This window comes from Vidua chalybeata, chromosome 5 (assembly GCF_026979565.1).
Source record: "Vidua chalybeata isolate OUT-0048 chromosome 5, bVidCha1 merged haplotype, whole genome shotgun sequence".
NCBI lineage: Eukaryota > Metazoa > Chordata > Aves > Passeriformes > Viduidae > Vidua > Vidua chalybeata.
In genome coordinates, this window is record NC_071534.1 from 30,314,510 (window position 1) to 30,338,032 (window position 23,523).

General features: G+C 39.5%; 1 protein-coding gene across 1 annotated transcript in view; it reads right to left on the reverse strand.

Moving 5' to 3' along the window:
• The window catches only part of GYS2 (glycogen synthase 2), a 40,903-nt gene that overhangs the window by 7,185 nt on the left and 10,195 nt on the right, over nucleotides 1-23,523 (reverse strand). The window contains exons 3-11 of the mRNA XM_053943539.1: nucleotides 22,354-22,545; nucleotides 21,717-21,902; nucleotides 13,112-13,256; nucleotides 8,899-9,016; nucleotides 8,373-8,493; nucleotides 5,727-5,833; nucleotides 3,697-3,756; nucleotides 2,995-3,073; nucleotides 2,356-2,469 (exon numbers count right to left, since the gene is read on the reverse strand). Coding sequence (XP_053799514.1) covers nucleotides 2,356-2,469; nucleotides 2,995-3,073; nucleotides 3,697-3,756; nucleotides 5,727-5,833; nucleotides 8,373-8,493; nucleotides 8,899-9,016; nucleotides 13,112-13,256; nucleotides 21,717-21,902; nucleotides 22,354-22,545 — 1,122 coding nt within the window. The remainder of the gene's footprint in view (nucleotides 1-2,355; nucleotides 2,470-2,994; nucleotides 3,074-3,696; nucleotides 3,757-5,726; nucleotides 5,834-8,372; nucleotides 8,494-8,898; nucleotides 9,017-13,111; nucleotides 13,257-21,716; nucleotides 21,903-22,353; nucleotides 22,546-23,523) is intronic.

A 23,523-nucleotide genomic window follows, 5' to 3' on the forward strand; every position in this document is an offset into this window, starting at 1 on the left:
ATATTCAAAACTTATGTTAGAGATGAAAGAAAACCATCAAAGATATATTTCAATTATCAATAAGCTTAGGCACCTTAATCACCCTGGTCTTTTTCTAAGTATCTGGACAGCACCTCCTCTGGCCATCCATCTGTTTTCTACCCCACTGCTCACATTACAGTGCCTCCTGTCTGTGTGCATTCTTGTCCTGGAAATAGGACTGAGGATGAACCCCTTTTTCACTGGACAGGTATTTAGCTTTATCCTTCTTCACCAAGGAGGCCCACATGCATTGAGAATTAGGCCTAAGGCTGTAGCATTTAGCAAGATTTGGTCTGTTGTACAGAGGTACTGAGGATTTACAAAGGCCTGGAGTGACAGGACAAGGGGGAATGGCTTCACACTGACAGAGAGCAGGTTTAGATTGGATATAAGGAAGAAATTCTCCCCTGTGAGGGTGATGAGTCCCTGGCACAGATTGCCCATAGCAGCTGTGGCTGCCCCTGTGTCCCTGGAAGTGTCCAAGGCCAGGCTGGATGTGGCTCTGAGCAAGCTGGGATAGTGGAAGGTGTCCCGGCTCATGGCAGGGTGATGGAATGAAATGATCTCTAAGGACCCTCCCAACACAAACCATTCTATGATTTTATTGGGATGTCTCACTAGGAGGAGGCCTCAGACAGACACAGCACTTCTGAGCTTCATAGCATTCCCTGAAATAAAGGAATGTTCACTGTACTCCACAGATCTCCCAAGAACTGAGGGAATTTTGAAAGCAGACACATTATAGCCCTGTCACCACAAACCTGTGCTTAATTAATGTTGCTGAAAGACACCTCTAAGAACCAAAGTTAATTTATCTGCATGACTCTGCAGGGCTTGGGGTTACTGCCCCACATCTGCTGCTTAGTTGGGAAGTGCCTTGTATGTGGTGCCCAGTCAGCTTCAGGAGGAAGAAATGTGAGGGAATGGTTGAAACTGCTCTGGGTTTATCTCCCTGCATGAACATACCACAACCATTATTCCATGCCCAGAGTATGCTTTTATCCCATCTTAATAAAATTGTCATGCCACTTGAGTAAACAAATGAATGTTCTCAAGCAATAAATGGGTTGTAAACTCATTTTGCAAGCTTAGTTGATCCCATTGATTTCACTGGAATTGCTGAGGGTATTTTTCACATGCCAGCTGTGTCTGCCTGGATATGTTGCACCTCTCTCAAAATTACTTTCAATTTGAAGTTTACAGAGTTTTTTGTTTTGTTTTGTTTTTTTTTAATGGTATTCAGCTCACTAAGTATTAAGCCTGTTCATGCAGGAGGTAATTTTTTCAGTGGTAATGACAGATTTTTACAAACTTGACATCTGCTGTGAAGCAGAAGATGATGTCTGCTGTATTATATCCTATCTGCTCTGTTATGCCTTCAAGCAGTTAATTCTGAGGTATTTTTTACTACATCTGTACACACTGCATCCTTCCCCCCTACTTTTGTTACATCTCGTGTATTATAACCATATTATGATCCCAGAATTCATTGGAGTTAATGTTCATATGTTAAGGCAGGAAGAAGCCACTAGGAAGGGTAAGAAAATATTTACTCAGGCATAGCCATGGGTTTAAAAAGAAACTGAGAATAAGTGATATGTCATTGTTAGAGATACCTTGGATCTGGCTTTAAAGAAAAGGTTTGGAAGAGGAAGAATTTGCAATTTTACGTTGGACTTTTACTAGATAGATGTTGAGATAGTCATAGTTAGAATATCAGAGATTTCCAGAAAAAAATCAGCTTTGGCAGACCTTTGAAAGCAGGAGCTGATCTTTTCTGTGGTTTGACAAAGTAAACATGGAAGTAAGAAAAGGATTTATTTGCACAAATTTAGTTTCTACAGTTGACGTAAACATGAGCACGGCATGAACAGGAATTCTTTCTGCTCAAAGCCCTGGTTAACCTTTTACAGAAAATGCTGAGTATCAGGGTGTTACTCTTAAGAGATACTCCAGGAATGTCTGTGCTCAAACCTTGGACCTCTCCAGTTTTAAGCAAGTGAATCTATGTCAGAAGTTTCTACCTGGGTACAAATGACCCATGGCACTTTCTTGATTTCAGGAGTGGCAGCTCCTCATTCAGTGCAGGAAGCAGCAATGAAAACAACTCCCTAACCTCAGATTTCTAACTTAAAATTAGCTTGGCTAAACAGCACCTGAGGATCTCTGTGCAGTGACAAGTTGTTATTCCTGGAGAGAGAGAAAGAGAGCAGTACTCTAGCAGTATAACACCACCTATGAAGAATTTAACTGCAATTCCCATGCTAGCAATGCAGACTGAGAATGTTCAGGGAAATCCCATTTTGGATCTAAAATGAGGCAGCCAGAATGCACCTTCACACGGTCTGTGCGGTTGTTGAACAGCCCAATGCGACGGATGGTATTGAGGATTGGGTCGTTGCTGTCATCAATCATATTGTGGGTGGTCACTGGAGGCAGAGAGTGTCTCTGAGCACAGAAAAGGCAATCCATAAATCAGACAAACTCTTGGCAAACAGTCCTATTGCCATTTCCTAAGGCTACTGGAAGACAGTGGCAGATTTTGTCATTGATGTAAAAAAGCTTCATTTACCTCAAAATAAATTAGTTTCTACTAACTTTAAGAAGGGCCCACCATTTAATTTTGAAGATTGTTAGTCAATGTTGTATCTCCTTAAAGTTTGATTTAACATATTCAATAAAACTGGAAAAATCCAGGCTCAGGAACAACTCAAAGTTCAGACTTAGTTCAGAATAAAAGAATTAAAAATGCATGTCACTGAAGCAATATCCATGGACTCCCTAGAAGGTTAGTTTGGGTCATGTTCTCATTAAAAACAATCAGAGTTGATTTTAAATGTTACTGATGAGAAGTAAATTTGCTGAAAACTTCTTCCCAATGCACACGTATTGCTATATGCCATACGCAATCCTTTTACATCATCACATTCATTATTTAGATTTGATGTTTATACAAATAACATATTTTCTCACCTGAGTTGAAAAGATGGCTCTTTTCATAATGCTTATGTCATCTCGGTCAAGAATCTTGTTCAAGTCTGGGATTTCTCCTCTACGAAGGAAACACACAACCAATTTTACCAAATGATTCATTGTCCTTTTTTGTAAGGAAACAAGGTCTGATCTGAAGTTTGCTGATATCAACATGAACCTTTCCTTTGTTTTCATGGCCCTTCTATATTTCTTAAATTGTGTACTCCCATACTTGCTGATCTAATTAGCTTTTGAAAAAGAGCAAAAGAATTGGTTTCTTCTGTGTTTTGGACACGGCTTGTTTTTACTGAAGTTCCAGTCATCTCACCTGTGCTTTGGGTCATTCACTTCCAACTGTCTGCTGAAATGATATGACTGAATCACTAACACATTTTACTTTGTCTCTGGTGCTTTTTTAAGCTGAAGTAGCTTTTTTTTGACAGTGGATAAGCCTTTGTGTTACTTAGACATCCCTGTGTCTCTTATGACTCTTTCCACCACAGGCTCTTGGAACCTTTATTTCTTTTCTCTGTGATTTGCCTGTTAAACAAGCATCTTGTTTATGGTCCCATATCTTTCTACCATGCCCTCCTATGGATGTCAAAATCCCTTACACAAAGAGCAAAAGCACAGAAACAGCACAAGTAAAGCCACCTGAACATGAGGCTCTACAAGGCAGAGCAAAGCAACTTATTCACTCACTTCAGCAAGGCATTGTAGAGTTTCCTTCCAAACTTTTCTTTCACAGATTGTGCAGTGTCCCTAGGAAGATAAATAAATATACATATAAAACAGGAGCATCCAGGACAAGGACAGTATAAAAGAGATTCCTACTGCTGTAAATTAAACTGATATACTGATGGAACCCGGGATGCAGAGGCAGACAGAGGTCTGGTTCTCAAAGCTCTTTTCTCCAGCCAGCAGTTGTGCTGATGGATTCCTACAGAGCTGAGGATTTGACCTGCACCTACAGATGAGTGCACTGGGAAAGCCAGGGGCAGGCTTTACTAGGGATTCCTTCTAACCCTCTTCTGTGATCAGTAGACCACATGTCAGCTGTGAAAAAAAGAGCTATCTATGACCCTAGGTACTGTAACATTATCATTAATAATGGACAGAGAGAGCTGCAACTTCTCTTGACCTAGAAGAGAGATGCAAGATATAAGAATTAAACAAATAAAAATTTTCAAAGTAGGCTTCCCCCTTCACTTTCTGCCCTATTTCCCAACTCACAGACTTTTGGAACCAAGTGTTAGACTAAAAGCAGTTTATCTTAGTTTGCAAAACAAAAAACTTCCTGGAAAGCTCAGGCCAAGTTTTAAGCCATTAATGAGGCCTGTATCAGACAAATGTTATATTTTAGCTAAGGAAGAACTCCAGTGAACCACTGTTCTGCATGCAAAGAGTAATTTTTATTATTCTGCCCTTGGCAGAAAGTTCTGTTGTCAAAACAGCAAGTGCACTCTAAATTTGAGTAAATCTACTGTGAGTAAAGTTCCACTTCACAGAACCTTTCCTGCCTTTCTGATTTCTAATTCTCCTTTAGGCAAAGGTGAAACTTGTTAAGTGAAATCTTAAACTTTACCAAGTTGGGAATCCACATACCTGTTTTTAGGTGCTCTTTCCCAGCTCACATTGACACAAGAGTGGATAAGCCAATTCTGGGTGAGTTGTAAAGCAGCCAAATGTTAAGCCACACTGATCCAAACCCCAGCAGGATAGCTCCCACATGACTATACTTTCATAGATTGCCATGCACAATATCTAAAATTTAACCCAGATGGGATAGACTGCTTTTTTCAGAAGCAGAGGAAAAGAAGGGTTTTATACCCCAAGTCAACCATCACATATTAATTTCTAAGTGCTGTATTCCTTTAAAAGTCCCAACCTCTTCTTGTCTTCAATTTCTGTGGCATCCTGAGAATAATTTGATATTATTATGAAATACTGCTAGCAGGTGGGTTTATCCTGGAATTCAGATTATGAACATGATAATGCTGCATACAGAGATGCAGAGGGTCTTCTGCTTTTCACAGAGAAGAACAGCTGAAAGCAGTCTTTTCCTATACAGAATCATACAGCAGTTAAAGTGAGGTAGTGAGGTGAAGGTTAATCCTGCTCCTGCTTTGCTTTTTTGTTTGAAAAGTTGCAAAATTAGGAGGGCTGTGATAATTTTCCCTTTATAGCTGTAAGTTTCACTGCTTGGTTATGGTCACTGCTTGTTGTAGTCCATATAGAAAATTACAGACATTTGTTATCAACTGCTGATCTGCTGGATCACACAGTGCAATTTCCATATTTCTAAATAAAAGAAGATGTGTATTTGATTTCTTTTTCCCCCAGAGAAGCTCACTGTGAAAAAATGAGCAGGCAGTCTTTATTTTGTGGGAGCTCTATGGCACATCCAAATGGAGTACCAGAAACAGCCAGAAGACATTCAGAACGTTGGATTTTCTAGAGCATTTGACTTTGTTGCTACAAAACAAATACTACTCACTAATAGAATGGCAACACAAGGTAACTAAAAATAACTTTGGACAAAACAAACAAACAAACAGAAATGAAAAGGAGAAATATTTGACCTTATTTATCTTTCCCATCTCTTTCATCCCTGAAATACATTCTAGTTACCCACAATCCTCAGTTTTAGAAAAAAGAAGGAACATTATTCTCCAGCTGAGACTTTTGCATGAGTCCACAACAGACTGTACCAGGGTGGGAATGGCAATTACCAGAGCTGCTTCCGGACTGCTTGTCCTTTCAAGGTTTCCACGTTGAAATTGTTGGTTTTTGCTGGCATGATAAAGAACACGATAACTGTAACATCAGTCTTGTGAACCTACGTGACAAGAAATGGAGAGGAATTGAAAATAAAAAAAAAATCTGATACAGGCTATCACAGCCAACTTTAAGAATTAGTCACAGGAAACGCCAAATACACTTTGGTTTTCCAGGAAGGCTCAGATCTTGTAGCTCTTGCTAGAAATGAAGTTTTGTCAAATCAGAGATCAAGACAGAGATGTCACCCAGTTTCAATTTGGGCTTCCTGAGCTCTCATGGTTTAGAGAACATGGCTTTGGCTGAGCACATAAACTGCAGAAAAATAGAAATCCTACACACTTTCTCACCTGACACAAACTGTGCTGGCTCAAAGGAGTGAGTGTTTGGTTTACTAACTGAGGTATGCCTAGGCATGATATGAAGGATTTCCTACAGCAGAGAGAAAACAACCATTTCTACCTGACACTCTGGTAAAGAACCTGCTGGATGTGCAAAAAGCCACAGGTAACTTCTTGCCCATCTCTCCCATCCAGCTACTTCAGAGGCAGAAAGCACTTGCTGTAAATTCTGACCCTTTATTTCTAGGTGGTTTCACTTGCTAGTTTCTCCTGTGCATGAAAAAGGTTCAAAATACCAGGTCCATTCACTGCTGCATGAATGAGGTTTTACTCCTCTCAGCAACTGTTCAGAGTTTAAAAATTAAATTAATTTGAATTGCCTCAATTTCAAATTTTAAATTCAAAACCATACAGACTGACATAGAGGGAAATGTATAGTATAAAATAACCTATGGGGGTCATGTTAATGTTAATTAATGTTCTTCCCTTCCCTCTCTTCAAAGTGGGTTCCAAGTCCATCGTGCCATGATCCCAGTGTGCATTAACAATCTCTCCCAACATTCAAATTTTATTTCCAAAATTTAGTAAGGTTTTCAAGCAGCAGAGGAAAACATCTCTATAAAATAAAACAATTCCATGCAATGGTATGTATTTTTTAGGTTCAGGCCCACTACTGGGACTTGTTTAGGAAGTACCACCATTTCCAGATTTGTAATTAGTTCAGATAGACTGCTACTCCCAATGGAATTAATTACAGAGCAAGTGTTGTTAGAACAGCTAATCAGATGCCGGCATCCACACTGGAAGAATAATGCAGTAAATCCAGGCTCAGCTTATGGGAGAAGCAACAGTACACTGTTCTACAGAGCCTGGGAAAACTAGCCTCAGTTTCCTTTAATTTCCATCAGCCTTGTTTGCCATGGATGCCATCAGGAAGAATTTCTTCACAGAAAGGAGGATCAGGCAGTGGAAGGGACTGCCCAGCAAGGTGATGGAGTCACCCTCCCTGGAAGTGTTCAATGAACAACTGGACATGGCTCTTAGTGCCACGGTCTTATTGACAAACTGGTGATTGGCCAAAGGTTGGACTCAATGATCTTGGAAGTCTTTTGTAACCCTAAAGATTTTATGATTCTGTGATATAGATCATTAGCTGCAATTAGAGATTCCCACAATAATTGCTCAGGCAATTCTTTCCCTCTTAACACACAAGACCTTCCACGTTACCAGCATTCACAGGTAACAGCCATGTAAATGCCATTAACATGCTGATGCTGAACAGCACTGCCCAACAACTGATTCTGTTGTGGAAGAAATATTTAAGTTCTGTGAGGTAATGAAGGGATTAAGAATTTCCAGAAAATCCAGAGGCTCTAAATGGCATATTAAATAGAAGGTGGTGGTAGAACAATTGTACTTAGGGCTTTGAACATTACTGATTCTTTCATCTCTGCTGACAGAGCAGTATCATAATTTTTATCTAGATTTTCTGTATCATTCCACTGATAAGAGTACAAATGACAGTCTAGGACAACAGCTAATTGATCCTTGCCAGATGATTGAAAACCAATTAGCATTATTAACATTTTTTCTGGGTTTTATTTTCAATATATTAGTCTTTGGGATATAACTGGAGACATTTTCAATGCCCTCACTGTAGGTGGTAAGGGCTCTGCTCTGTGATTTTTCACAAGGCCTTGCTCCTGTCTTCATTGAAGTACTCCATAAAGGCATTTAGAAACATTGCACCAATTTTATAGCTGAGGAAACAGAACTATAGAGTGGCTTCCCATTGCTTTGCACCATACCACTGCCACTCTGTGAATTTTAATGCAACATTCCCATCCAATAGGACAGCAGAGATTTAAAAGATCATAAACATGTCCTAACAAATTAAGCTATTTGCTTAAAAGGATGTTTTTAAAATGCAGCTTTAAAGGCTTACTTTTATTTCCATTATAATTATAAGCCATCAGGGTAAACTCTAGAATACTATTTTCATTACTTCTCTCTAAAAACCAGGGAGGCAACCATGGATTGACTTCTTGAACTATGTAATCAATTATTTTCAATTATACAATCAATCTATCAATTAAAACTGTGCGAAATCATCATATATTCTGATGAAAACTGTGAATATCCCATAATTACTTTCCTATAAACCAGAGTATTGAAAGGGAATTCTTGTAGGCGACTTCTACAGTATGGTCCATTTGAGCATAAGCTCTATGCTTTCAACAGCTGTGTAAGCTTTCTTACCCTCAGCAAAAAGTTTAATCTTGATAAGGCTTCTAGAAACATATCAGCTCCTTTGTTGGAAAACTCATATCTCCCAGCAATGAAGAAAAACAAAGTCTTGTCAAGATCGAAGTCAAGGTGGCTGAAAGCAAGAAAACAGATAAGAACAAAGTATTTCTCGAGATACAATCAAACAAAACACACAACAGCCCTCTATTCTGGAGGAACTTCTTATCCCCAGAGAAGAATGAAAGTGAGCCTTTTCTGCTGTGCTTTAAATTGACTATCTTAATCTGACAAACTGCATCTTGGGTAAAAAACACACAGATCAAGATCTGATGTCTGATATCACAATCTGTTAAGTAGAGTCAGATCTGGTGTCTAAAATTCCTTTAGCTTCTGACTGAGAAATCACAGACAGATATTTGAATAAGCTGGTTTCAACATTTCCACTCCTCTATGAAGTACTTGTTAGTCCTCCTGCTTTGGTTCTTGCTTTAAATAGTGTTGGACAAGCGTTGCTAATTTTTGAAAAGTAAAAGCATACCCATAGAAATGACCTCGAATGAACTCTTGGATCCTAGCCTTGTACATGGAATGCAAATTCTGAAACTCATGCATTGCTGAAAATTTCTTAATGTTCAAGCCATTTGGGGTGACAACATCTGGAAAAGCAGAGAAAAGGCAGAGGTAGACATCTTCAGAGTCAGAGAAATCTTTAAGGAAAGAACCAATGTGTCTCTCAGGTTTATGTCACCAGGTTATGTCTTTATGTTACTCAGGGGGAGGGAACAGCACTTCCTCCACAAAGCTCTTGCACGTGGCTTTCCACTGTCTGCAGCATCAAAGCAGCTTTCACCTGTCCTCAGCACTGGGTAGACCCTGCCCTTTTGTCCTGTCAAGACCCCAGTAATGTCTCCATTGAGCCAAACGTTTGTTGTGCAACTTGTCCTTTACCTGTTTATCCTTGATATCACTGGTGTCTGCTCGATCACTACAGATTGAGAGCCCTTGGAAGCAGAAACTGTGCTATGCCCTTTTTTACTGCATGGCACAAGAGATATCAATTCTATCAAAGCTTCTGAGGATTTATCAAAAAAGGGAGCATATAAGAAAGCTTTATAAAACAGCCTCTTTCCAGTAATCGGTTGCATTTCCCCTAAAAACACCCATGGACTAGTACACTTTACATTTTTACTGCTGCTCTTCTCTAAGATTCTAAAGGATCTTACAATTAAAATTTGTTCATTTCCAGCATTTTAAAGGTAGAGTTTTAGGATATACACAGAGGACAGGCACTGAAATTCAGTCACTCTTAGCCTTCCTGGTAGATCACAGCAGCTATTCAAAGGCTTGCCCCAAATCCAGTCCAAGTAAATGGAAAGAATGCCATTTTCTGTCCTTTGAGCTGGGTTATGAATGGACATGAAAGGGAAGGCCAGTTCCTTAGCAGATGTATTTCATGGCAACACAACTGACTGAAACAGACCTATACTAATTTATGATACTTGCCTGACATTATGCAAATGGCACAGCCATTTTTATTTATTTCCTTGAAAATTACAGTCTGCTTCAGCAATATATGTGTTTCCCTGACATGTAAGGCATGATCTCTGGTTAAACTTTCACCTGTAAAATGTCCTGAAACACTCTAGGTTAAATTACAACAGATAGAAATATAACCTTTAGTAGTAACCACGAAATAGCAAAGTCTTGATGGATCTGTTTCTGGAATACCACTTTTGAAACTAAAGACCAGGGAATCTTTACTTGCTAGGTTAAGATTTGGTTTTCAATGACCAAGCAGTCTTGGTGGACATGAGGAGAAAACTTGTGCTTTTATCTTCTCCTGCCCAGCACTTAAGAATTCTCTGAACAAAGACCTTTGGGGGAGGTAACCAAGGGAGACCTTTGGGGGAGAGCAGAACCATCCTCCACTGTCTTTACCAAAAACTCACCTTCTCCTTTCTCTGACCTGTTTCTTGTTCTGTGTGGAAAAACTAGCTCATGCAGGACAGAGCTTTGAGACTCCAACCATTCAGAGTCTTCCCAATACAAGAAGAATCCCTTCCCCAGGTATTCTGGGTGGCTTCCTTCCACTCTCACATTCATTTATCAGGGAGTTTTGGAGAGTCTCACCCACCAGTAGCAGCGTGTGGATAACCTACTCTCATGTCCTTTGGTTTAACTGCAGCTTCATTTCTCCTTTAGTGAGGACTGGGGCTCAATCCATCTCTTGTTTAAGGCTTTGAGATGCGTGACAGACGTGGTGGCCCAAAGAACCCAGTTCACTATTTCTGCTCAACATACAGGAATATTTTGAACATGTGTGAGGGATGAATGATGAAAGAGAGCTTGGTCCCTATGCTGGTTTTTTGTTTGTTCATTTGTTGTTGTTGTTTAATGAAATAATGGTATTTTTTGCTTGAAAAATTGTCCCAAGTAGGTCAAATCAAAATGTTTTGACTTCTATATTTATAGGAAAGAAACTGGCATTGATTTAAGTAATATTGGCACAGAATGAAGTTTTCTCTTGATAGATCACTAACATTTAGAGTTGACTTGTACTTTTTCAGAGTTTCCATCTATGATTTTGATCAAATATATACAGATAGGAAGCCTAGATCTAGAACTCAATTGATACCTGAGTTTCTTGGAATTTTGATTCAAAGCCTTCTCTACTGCTAATGAGAAATATGTTCCATATCTGAGTGAAAACGCTAAAAATCCCGTAACACCAGTTTTCAAATCACAAGATTATAACTTATGATCACTGACAGAATCCTGCTGGATATGTCAAAGATACTCAAGCTTTTGACAAATATGGCTTGATAAATTGTCGATCACATAACAACTGCAGCAAGTGGTATCAGCATAATGCAAGCAGTCATTCTGCCAGGTTTAGACTGGCAAATTGGCCTATGTCCTGCTGCAAAAGTTCTCTATGCAATCAAGTCTATTAAATTTTAAAGAGACCTTTCCAAGGGATGAGATTTATAATTTAAATTATAATCCAAGTTTGATGTTAAAAAGGCGTAGCAGAGACAACTCAATTTAGCACATTTCTGAGTTATTTTTAGCTAAAATTTATGTCTCAATAAATGCAAATAAAATTTAATTGTGCCAATTCAGCATCCTCCTTTTAAAGGTTTATTTTTAAAGTGGATGGAGAAATGTACACATGCTTTCAGTATTCATGTTCCTTTGCAGAATTCAAGCTCAATGACCTACTGAAGGACTGCTGGGCTTTCCAAAAAATCAATGTCTATGCAGATTTCACAATTTCAGAGAGAATAAATAGTGTGAGAGTAGGTTCCTGGACAGTTTATTTGTGGTCTTGGATTCAGAGAATCTATTAAAGTACTTATTCCCATCACAACATACTTTCTACTTAAAGTCATCTCTTAGGATTTGGGGTGACAATTTCTACTAAATTTCTTTCTAGCTATGTCAACATGAAGCATGGCATGTGTCAGTAGTTTTTAAACCCAAACATTAAGCATATTTACTTGGTTTCTTCAAAGCTGCAAGAATAATCACAAAAAAACTCAGGCCAGTGAATCTCTGTGCATGGAATTCTCTTCAGCTTCAACTGATGTTTTATCTGTGAGCAGTCTGGATTTTCTTCCCCAAATTAAGCTGGATTCAGACTCATTTCAGTCTCCTAAAATCCCAAAACACAGACTATGATTTCCCATGGTAGCTGTGGTGGGGAGAAGCCTCATGCCTATATAAAAAAAGCTTCAAAAGTCTGATTTTCAGAGTGCTCTGCACTTTGTAAAAATCAAGACCTCAGAGATATTCCAGTTTAAATGACTGAACTTCAATGACTTTTAAGACATGCCTTTTGTGCTTAAAATAAAATGAAAAAGATAATCTAAGTCCACCATCCAATTGACAGCTAGTCAGGAATGAGGCAAAAGATTCCATGAACAGCTTCTTTGTTTGGGTTCAAGAACCACAATGTGGCTTGAAGCATTGAAGTTAACCAGGATAACAATCCCAAACTACAATCAGCACTACAAATCACCAATAACTCTACAAAGAGTAAGCAAAAAATCCCCCAAATAAACAAACAAAAAAGAAACCCCAACCAGAAACCAAAAACAAAACAAAAAAAACAAGCCCAAACAAAACCAATAATTTGAGCACTGTTTTATTTAAAATAACCAAGATATCAACACACCTGCTAAATAGTCTCCAAAACTGTTGTGCAGTTTTTCCCTCATGCTGCTTACCTGCAGATGGAGTACTGGGTTTTATCCCTATAAAGCACTGAGATGATTTAAAGAGAACTTTGATGGCACATCAAACTGGGATCATGACCTTATTTAAAATCCATGTATGGAACAGGACAAGGTTTCTAAGCTTCATATTTTATGAGACTAATATCAAGAGGGAAATCAGACAAATTATTGGGCACACAGCCATTTTTCAAACTCTACTTGTTGACTAAGAGAAAATATTTCATCTATATGAAGCTTGTAATGGTTCAGTTCTAAAAGCATGGAAACACTGCCACAGATAAAATTCCCGAAATTGAGGAGTCCTGGCAAAAAAAGAAGCTTAACATCCATGGAAAATTGATTAATCCCTGTAATCCCTGTAGCATAGCCAGAAACCCCTCTGCATGTGTTCTTTCTCTTCATGTTTGCATACCTGTCTCTATTATGTTCATTCAGTCTACGGAAATGTGGGCATTCAGAGGAAATACAGTAAAAAAAAAAAAAAAAAAAAAAAAAAAAAAAATCAGGTCTTACCAGGGCATTTTTTAAGCATATGTTCTGCTTCTGTAGCTGTGATCTGGGAGACTGTGGTGAACACATGGGCACAATGCACAGATGCCCGTTCCATACAGTACCGATGGTAAATCTGCCTCTCTCCAGCCTCCTTGTCAATGTCAAACTGTTAAATAATGAAACAAACAAAAAAGACACCTGTGTGACATGACCATCAAACTGTCTCCCTCAGGGAAGGTTTCTCCTGCTAGGTTCCATTTCCCCAGGGAATGAGAACCACGTGATTATGGTGCTGTTTTGTCATCCTGGTGTTTGAACTATTTTATCAACTTCAAGGAGTTTGAAAGAGCATGAGAGTTCTCAGATCCTGCTTGTTCCTGAAAAAATGGCAGCTCTGCATGGGAGGAAATCTAGATTAACGATCCCATGAAAGGTAAGGATGTGTGGAATTTGGCCTGCTGGCTGGCAATGTATCATGTTGCAGCTTCTACGGGCTTGTTGGAAAACTTGGGAGAGCAGGGAGGTTGCTGGTAGCTGAAGGAGAGAGAAGCAAAAAGGAATTGGGATGAGGACAGAACCTGGGGACTTGGCAGAGTGGTGGGAATCACAGGTAGGCAAGAGAGAAGTGGAGAGAGAAGATATAAAGACTCTGTCACAAATCCCAAGGGAACAAAGAAAATAGAAAATGAGATATTTTCTGACACTCAGAGATGTTCTTCCTCCAACTCTGCTACTGTTATTTGCTGCTTCTTATACTTCAGTTTGAACTCCCTTAATTTTTAGAGGCAAATGCAAGTTAAACTGCTAGGTAAGACATTCCAAACACCCAAGTACTCCTAAATCACCTTTAAATCTTGCAGCTACCCTTTTTTTAAACTGAGCTTATGTTATCCTGATGCAAAGAAAATGCACAATTCCCTTGAGGACACGCTTAAAGGTTCAAATGTTCACTAACAGTATCCACTGCAAAATCGCTACAACATAGTCTAAAAAAGGTGTCAATGCTTTCAATTAAATCACAATCCTCTTACTCTTCCATGATGTTTCACTTCTGGAAACAGAAGTCTTGAGCCCCTAAGGTCAACAGCATGGGCACCCAATGGCCTGTGTGTGAGTTTCACAGAGGGTCACGATGACTCTCAGTGAGCTCTGCATGATCGCTGCCTAATGCTGCCTGCACAGCCTGATTTTGATTGCATTTGACTGTGTAACTTCAGTGACCATAATAGATTTAACACTTATCACAGGCAGGGCAGGCAGCACTTTCTATGTTAGGACTGTGTGACCCCTACCATGGCCAGCTGCTTTTAGCACTTCAGAACTTGGGCAGAAGTAAAGCTATTTAGACTGTGACCTGTCCTGCAAAGCTTAATGCTGGTAAAGAACACACTGTGAGAAAGTTGATGCAATGTGAACCATTTCGGGGAACTACAGTGAAGCAAACAACTTCTTATTTTCAATTAGATAGGTATAGACACAGATGTAGATATAGATATCTTATAACTGCTTTGCTGAGAAAATGAATTGCTTTTAGCGGCTTTAATTCTGCAGTGGTGCTACACTACTTGTGGGAAAGTGGCTTCCATTATGTTAGTTGAAAGTGCCAATCTAACCACTCTAGTGTGACCAAAAAAAGGACTCTTGAAAAATCTCAGCTGAAAACTTCCAAAGAAACTAGATGCTTTATTCTGGTATTGATGATCCTCTATATCAAGAGCTTTTCTACATTTGCCAAATACAATTTACCACATAATGTGCTAAATATTATGATACAATTTTCTCAGTTGTATCCTCATATATCGTCTTTTCTGCATTCCCCATGAGAATTTTAGAGCATGAAATACAAAGGATGATATTTTCTCTAAAACATTCATCTCATTTCCCACAGAAATCGAGTGGCACAAAGAGCACAAAGAAGAGAAAAATAAAGGGGAATTCATTCACATATAGTGCCACGTCTCAGCATCGTCCTTGGCTTACACTAAACTGATTCACAAGCAGCTCTTAACTGCATATTTGATTGCCTAAACATTCTCTGCAATAAAGGTACAAAATGGGACAGTTCTTTAGCATGCTAGACAAACACATGAATGGGATGGGTACAACTACACAACTACAGAACCATGCAAGTCTTTTCAAACACATCTGGCTTTCTAGTAAAAATACTTTTGAAATTGCTAGCAAACAAATAGTTGGTCAAACTTCAAAAGCCTTTTTGTTCTCTTTTCCCTTTCTCAGCAAGAATGGGTTTTAATTACAAAATGTGATTAAAAATTAAATTTGGGACATGCTCACCAACTGTTGATAAAGACTCCCTGTAACACTGCTGGGACAAAGGTTGATAAAAAGATTGTTAAGCACTATGACTTATTTCTAGTTAACTTTTATTTATTTGGTTTAATGAAAAGACTTTACGTATTTAACACATATCGGTGCTTATTTCTTGATTGCTATTCATTTTTCCATCTTTTATAAACGGGAAGCATTTTATTTTGCATATGCTTGTGGAGCTTTTGGCATGTTTTTGCAAAGGTACACAATTCCACATCTGTTAGGAAGTACAAACAGAGGCAACAGGATTCTCACATTTCATTTGCTCTCGCTCTCCAGCAGCTTCCAGCACCAATCAGTAAAGCAAGACCTTGACGTTTGACCTCAGTGTGGAGTAAGAGCTGTGCACTTCTGAGCAGGCTAGACAAGCGACTTCAGAAAAGAGCCTTAGCCAAGTTGAAGGGCAGGTTAAATGAAAATTAATTGATGAGACAGTGCAGGTGACAAATTTAACCCACCTAGTCCTGTGCAAAGACAGCTGAGCCTGCTCTGACTATCTCCAGAGTTAGAGGCACTGGGGGCATGGGACAATGTGCTGAAACCAGCAGGACACCAGGGCAGCTCCTCACCCCCAACACAATGTTCCTGCTCAACACTGAGCCCTGCTCTCTATCCAGCCCAGCTCAGGCACCTGTGAACTCTGTTCCATATCCTTTGCGTTCAGCCAGAGCAAAGCGAGATTCCCCGTCAAGTGTGTCACGCCTGCTTTTGTTTGTTTGCTGTTATCAGCAAATTGGAACACTAGCTAAGCCACGGATCACAGCTGCATCAAGAGAAAAAAAACCTAAGTCAGATGAACTGTTTACAGAACCCTTTAGGGTAGAAGAGGCTCTTAAGATCCTTTAGTCCAACCATTTCAGTGGTATTTAAAGACCAACAACTTCAATATCCACTTGCCTGTAAATTTATTGGAAGCTCCTCTCCTTCCCTAACTGGTAGAAACCAAGCAGATTATTAGAATTTACAAGATGGCAAGAATTAGAAGGGGAAATGACTCCTTTATAAGGCCACTCTAATTTCAAAGCAAAAGATGAAGATGTTCCACAGGTGTATTGCTTTGGAGTAAAATTTGCATTTGCTGCAGTGCAATTCTGAGGGAAAATTTTGGGTTGTTTCTGTCTTTTCTATGGATCTATGTAATGAGCATAACATCTCACTGACCTCTTAAAATTCAGTCTTAGGGGGCACAGCAGGTAATCACTGAGCCTCCCAGCATGATATTCTGAACTTTGAATGAAAAAGAAGAGAATATTAAGCAGTTATGTTTCTTCTGGAAACAGTTACTGAAGTAGTAAACTCAAATCAGCCATTCCTACTTTAAAATTATAAAGACAAATTGCAAAGTATTTCCAAAACCAAAGAATCATTTGAGAGTGGAAAAGGAGGAAGGACTATGTTAGCCATCTAAATTCTTGTCTGAAAGAAAGAGAAATTATTTGTCACAGTCTACAAAGAATGTCTAGATACTGATATTAGGCTATGCTCTCCTAATGAAAAAAAAAAAAAGTATGGTGGAAACCAACAGAAGTTAAACCAATACAAATTCAAACTGGAATTAATAGATGTAATTTTCCTAAATAAAACATTACAACACCTTAGCAGAAATAATACAGACTACCCTCACCATTTAAACCTTACCTCAAGAGTGGATAATACCGCTGTAAATATGTTGTAATTCAAATAAAAGGTACAGGTTTAATGCCTGAGGATTTTAATCAGAGAACAAAATAATCTTTCTTGTTCTTTTAAAACAGTGGTATACACTCAAGTTCAAAGTGATTCTGCAGGGCCAAGGAACAGTCAGAGACTGGTTTGAAGTTTAAATTCCTTACTGACTAAAAGGTAGAATGGAAACATTTTTGCTTCCACCATAATCTCACTGGCTGCTGCTGTCTGAATTAGTTAAGAACCACTCCCTTAAAATCCAGTTTACATCAAATTTACCTCCAATTGACTGTTGCCTTGTGTAAAGAGAACTTTCTGGTATAGCTCTGCCAAGCCAAAAGAGAATGAAATTTAGACTTCCTGGCTTAAATTAGATTTCCGTCAGCTACTCTGCTGCCAAAGTGGATTAGCTGTGTGTAACAGTGAGCTTGGTGACAAACTGGATGGTACAGCACTAAGTGGAGTGAGATATTGTCAGCAAAAAACTCTTGACTATTCATTTTCATTGGGATTTTTAGTACTTTTCCTTTTAGAATTTTTGGGACAGGATTTTCCACCACCTTGCAAAAGGGATTCAGCTGCACCTGAATGAGCTGAATGAAAATATTCCAAGTTCTAAACAGAAGTGTTATACATCAGCAGGGCAACCTAAGGAAAAGGCAATGAAGACTATGACTAACCTTTTTTTCCTTCTCCTTTTCTCATTAAACTCAAAGTGTTTTTCTAGTAAGAAGCATCAGAGGCCGAACCACACAAACTTCTCCAGTATGCCAGGCCAGTGGTCCCAAAAATAATTTCAGATGATGTCCTCTCAGATGAAATTCCAGGTTAAATCATTTTCCAAAATGAGCTGTTTATTCACCCAGGAACTTGTTTGGATCATTGGTGTCTCAGTGAATTTATGAAAGGTGATGGTCTATTTAAAACTCAAGAGGTATGAAAGGATACAAAAAAATCCCCATGCAAAACAAACAAAAAAAACTGAATCAGTCCCCTCAAACAAGGGGAAAACAATAACAGATTAACATTCTCAATCTTCAACTGAGAAGCCAATTCCTCCTGAGGAGAGAAAGGCTCCACAGACTCAGAGATTTTTTTCACAGAAATTCCTAACTTGTAGCAATTTTGCTTCAGTTTATCTTGGCATGAAAACAAGCCAAGCCATTATGTGAAACATAATTTCACACACCAATGTAAAAGCCACACTGGACATGGAGAAACTGGGAAAATGCCCTGTTAGCTGGACTATTGAGACATACAAAAGTTCTTAAACTTCTATTGGGAATTAAACTCATAAAAAACCCTGCTTGATATTGAAATTGGGAAGTGTTGAGTTTGGAAGAGTTCAGAACAGTAACCCATATGTTTAGTGAGCAGTCCCTGGCCCAGTCATCTACCCAGGGTTCTTCAAATAATTAAAAGTATATAAAAATAAAGACACCGCCAGTTACTGTACATGTCACCCCATTTTGTTCTTTTGTCTTTCCCTCCCTTCCTTCCTCCAGGATGAGAGTGAATGAAATGTGACTCTAGGTACTAAAATATGCACTAAATAGTAACATGACAGTGGTATTTCTGGTTGCCACTGTGCTCCTGAACACCTGCTAAGAGTTTAACACCCAAATTCTCACTGGAGCAGAGGCAGATAAATTCCAGCCAGTCCAGATGAACTGAGTTAAAACTGTAAGAATATAAGAATTGTATAAGCTCAAACCTTAACCACAGAATGATTAAGGTTGGAAAAGACCTCCAAGACCACTGTGTCCAACCGTTGACCAATCACCACCTTGTCAACTGAAGCACAGCCCTGAGTGCCATGTCCAGTTGCTAAGCTGTAATGCTGCCTAAGATCCAGGATCCCATCTCTGACTGAGGCAAATAGCAGATGGCTCAGGAAGAGATCAGGACTCACACAACATTACAGTCTTACATCTACAATGCACCCTCCCATCTTCCAGCCATCCACAGCTCTCCTGTACTAGGCTGACTGGGTTTGTAACCCCCGAGAAAATGTCCTCTTACAGATTACAGGCTGACTTGTGCCCTCAGCTCATGGAACAGGGAGTTTTGGTAGCCTACAGCTCAGGACTCTGCTGATCTTGCATCTTCTAGCCCTGCTTATCTATGGGAATGGTTTGACAGCGCAGTGGGAGAGTCCTGCATTGTGTGGGCAGTGTAGAACTGTCTACCAGGGGTCCTAACTCAGCATTTTGTGGACTGTGTTGAGGACTCGAAACAAAGACATGAGGTTTCCTCTTCTCTCTGTATGAGCTGTACATGCCTGATTGTGTCAGGCACAAAAAGGCCACACACTTTCATTCCGTGCTGCAGCCATCTTTCTGTGACGTCTGGCACAACACATCTTGCAGCTGCATCCTTCCCCCCATCTCAGCTGCTGCCTGGTGGGAACACTGGTCAAACATGAGAACTTAATCATATTTCAAAGGAAACCATTTATGCAATAGCACGGAAACAGGAAACCCAGCTATTTTTGGGGTGGGAGGGGGTGAAATGCTCTAAAAAAATATTGCTTCCTCCAAAGATTAAACATTAGGAAGCCCTAAAGAATCTTCTTCACTAAGAAAATTGCTTGCTTGACGTAAATAGTTTGCTGCTAGAAGGCAACAACAAGAGTATGTCTGAAGATCTAGCTGTTATTTAATTATGGTATTTGAGATCAAGCTCTTGTGTCTCAGCTGACTTTTGGGCCAAGGTGACCTTTACACAGCCAAAGAAGCTGTCACTAAGATAGTTAACTTTTCCAGGAATAGTTTTAGCATCCTCTAGAAATATTAAACAATGGTAGAACAGCTTGACACCATTTCCCCTATTAGTACCTTTAAATGTCACCCCAAAGAGGGTATAAAGCATTACGGCCCAAAATCCACAATTTCCTTCCCTTAAATATTATTTACAGCCACTTGGAATTATATTTGAAATTGATACTTATGTTTCATTCCACATATTCTTAGAATAAAATCTGAATAGACATTTCGGTATTTGTGACATAGCTGATGGTTACCAATGGGATTTGTGAGGCTTTGCAGGATGGACAGTGCTTTCACACATAAAGGTGTTCATGTCATGTGGGGACAGAAAAAATTATATTAATACTGTGGCTAGTTTATAAATATATTAAAGTCTGCAGGTTTAGGCACATGTGAGATCATTAGCTTTCCTTTTGAGTACACAGACAAGGGTGAGGCCCCCAAAAGTATTCATGAAGAGAAAAAAAAACAGCTGCTTTGAGGAAAAAAAAGACTACTTTCCAGACTGCTTGCAGCTCACTCAATTAACCAGAATCAAAACAAACCATTCTATATTATACACACAGAGAGACTATTAGTGAGCAGGGATGTCTGCTCTCCTACACAGCAGGACTGTGATGTTCATGCTGCCTTATTAATGCACCTAACAACCATAACTAACTTAGGAGTCTAGGAGAGATGATTTACAAGGGCTTGGAGTGACAGGACAAGGGGGAATGGCTTCAGAATGACAGAAAGCAGGTTTAGATGGGATATGACAAAGAAATTTTTCCCTGTGAGGGTGGTGAGACCCTGGCACAGGTTGCCCAGAGCAGCTGTGGCTGCCCCACCCCTGGCAGTGTCCAAGGTCAGGTTGAACGGGGCTTGGAGCAACCTGGGATAGTGGAAGGCGTCCCTGCCCATGGCAGGGGTTGGAATGAGATGATGTTTACCAAAAAAACCCCAAACCATTTCATGATTCTCTGTTTCTGAGTCAGGCCAGCAGCACACAACTGCTTAGGCCTTGTCTTTGGAAAACACAGCTCCCCAACATGTCAAGCTTCAAACATCCAACTGAAAATTACCAACCATGTAATTTTGTTCACTGATTTCAGCCAAGGAAGTGCATGAACAATATGGTTATTTTATCTACCTCTACTTTCACTAAGTGCTGGAATGGAAAACCCCCTTGAATTCAGGTTTGTTTGTGACCATATGAGAAATCCCAAATCATGCAAAGTATCCTGATGAGGGCAGTGCTAAAAACATTTTGGTCCTTGAAACACTGGTTTGTGTCATGCTTTGAGTGGAAAGAGAACAGTGAAAATCAAAACCAATAGACAGTTTACACACATTCCAAGAAACACACGTGAGTCTCCTGAACTCAGAAAGTGCTTCCTACATTTGCCAGTTACAAATTAGGCCCAACCTGAAATGCTTGAAATTAGGATTCACTATGGTTTGTAAAAATTAAGAAACAGGCTGGGGGAAAAAAACCTCAAAACAACCATCATCCACTGCAATTCTGGGGTATTTTTCGCAAGAGGAGGGCTATTGGTTATTTTTTCTACTGTGCTACATTAGAAAGAGCGTTGTGAGGCTGCACCTGAAGGGTCAGATGTTGCCTAGAGCTGAATTGGTTTTACTAGTTTCCACTGAGTTTTCAGACCTGTCAGATGAGACAAAGGCGCTCATGCCTAGACACTTCATGACCTTACAAATACCATTTCTCATGCTCTGGAATCAACAACCAGCTCTGGGTCAGTCATAAGCAATCACACAAGACAGAAAATGCAATAAATGGTTTAACACAGTAAACAGAAAGGGAGCCAGGAGATGATTAGTTAAACAAAACAGAGAAGAATGAGAAAAATGTCTCTTACCTGGTCCAGATTGTTGTAAAAGTCAATACTGGCTGCACACAAGTATCTCCCAAGCAGAGTTGCATGGGTAGTAAAAATCGTGGCGACAGGAAGTTTCTGTGATCGAGACAGGATTAAACCCACTCCTGCCTGCCACTCGTGGAAGTGGGCAATTATATTGGGTTTGTCATCAAACTGACAGGAAAGCTGAAAATAGAAAGAAATACATGAAACATACATTATCCTGTCCATCTTCCCAGCCCCAGAGAACTTTTTTTTTTTTTGGTGAAGCCTTCTGTATGCTTGCGTTCCTTCCTGTGACAAAACAGTACCATTTTAAGAGGACATGTGCCTTGATTTCCATCAGCCTTAATTCTTAGCCCAAGAAAAAAGTGTGCCTCTCTAGTGCCTCAGAACAGACCCCTTTCTAGAGTGTCAGAGGGTTCTGGCAAGCACAGTCACTCAGACTCCACGCTGGGCAGCCCCACTGCCCTTCTGGAAAAATATAGCCGAATGACCACTAAACAATTAAGTTTTAAATACAAATTTGATCTACACTGAGATCAACTTCCTAAAAATCTTGGTTTTCAAACTGGAGAACAGGAATCACATTCCAAGGTGGTTTTGGTGTGGAAATCTCTAGATTTAAAAACTGTACCTCTTTCAAAAACCAGGCTGTTAATGATCCAAAGATCACAGCATCGTTGGCTTCTCGGTCATGAAAAGGGATCCCTATGTTGCTGACTTCCCAAAATCCACTTTTCCACTTGTCCAGGTTCCAAGCTGCTGATCCTATATCAAACAGTAAGACATATGGGCTGCCCTCTATCAGCCATCTTCCAAAAAAGACCTATGGAAAAGAGGCAAGGATAAGAAGGATAGAAAGAAAATGTTAAAGTGAATGTAAAGGCCAGTTAGCACAATGATCTTCATCCATCAAATCTGAAGTATTTCACACTTCAGAATGTGTGTTCACAGTCCTACAACCCAGGACTTGCAGTTTTCTTTGCAAAATACATGGAGCAATACTGAAGCAAATGAAGCTATAATCTTTAGGAACATTTTATTTTTAAGTCTTTCATTTTAGATTTTCATTGCAATAATACTTTCTTTTCCATTAAAGAAAAAAAAATAGGTTAGGAATACTGCACTTGCTTGAATAATGAGGTCTTCTTATTGAAGTATCTATGCCAGTTCTGGTCTTATTTTAAAATTATTCTTTTCTTTCACTCAGATTTGTCTCCAGTCTTTTGCTATTTATGCTAGATTACTGGGGGGAGGTTTTGTAGGACTGATGCTTGGTGCCTGTATCTACTATGATATTTTTTCCTTCTTCCCAAGCAGCACAGAGGGGAAGGATTCCACTTCCATTTGGAAGAGTGGAAGGATCAGTCAAAAGGTATCTCAATACCTAAAAATCACATGAGGCTAAAAATGCAGCTTTCCTGCTTTGTCTCCATTGGTATAATTAAGTATTTCTAAGAGTATTCACAACCTCACTGCCTGCACTGGCCTGCCCAACTCAGCTGGGCCCACACTACAGTCTGCAAAGTCAAATTATTTCACATTAAATCTGCCATCAACATGGCTGGGACCTCAGGGGTTGAACCCAGCCCTGATGCTGCACTGAGCTGAAAAGAGATCAGGTCTTGAAAACAAAAAAGATAAAAGCTTTTGGCCTGTTTTCACAAAAAGTACAAGGCATAATAAAGACAGGTTTGCTCCTTTTCACTCCTCATGTATTTATTTCAGACTGTCGGATTTGCTATTCAGGAAAATGAGGTTAAAAAGCAGGGAACCCAGACTTCATCTAAATACACGGTCAGGT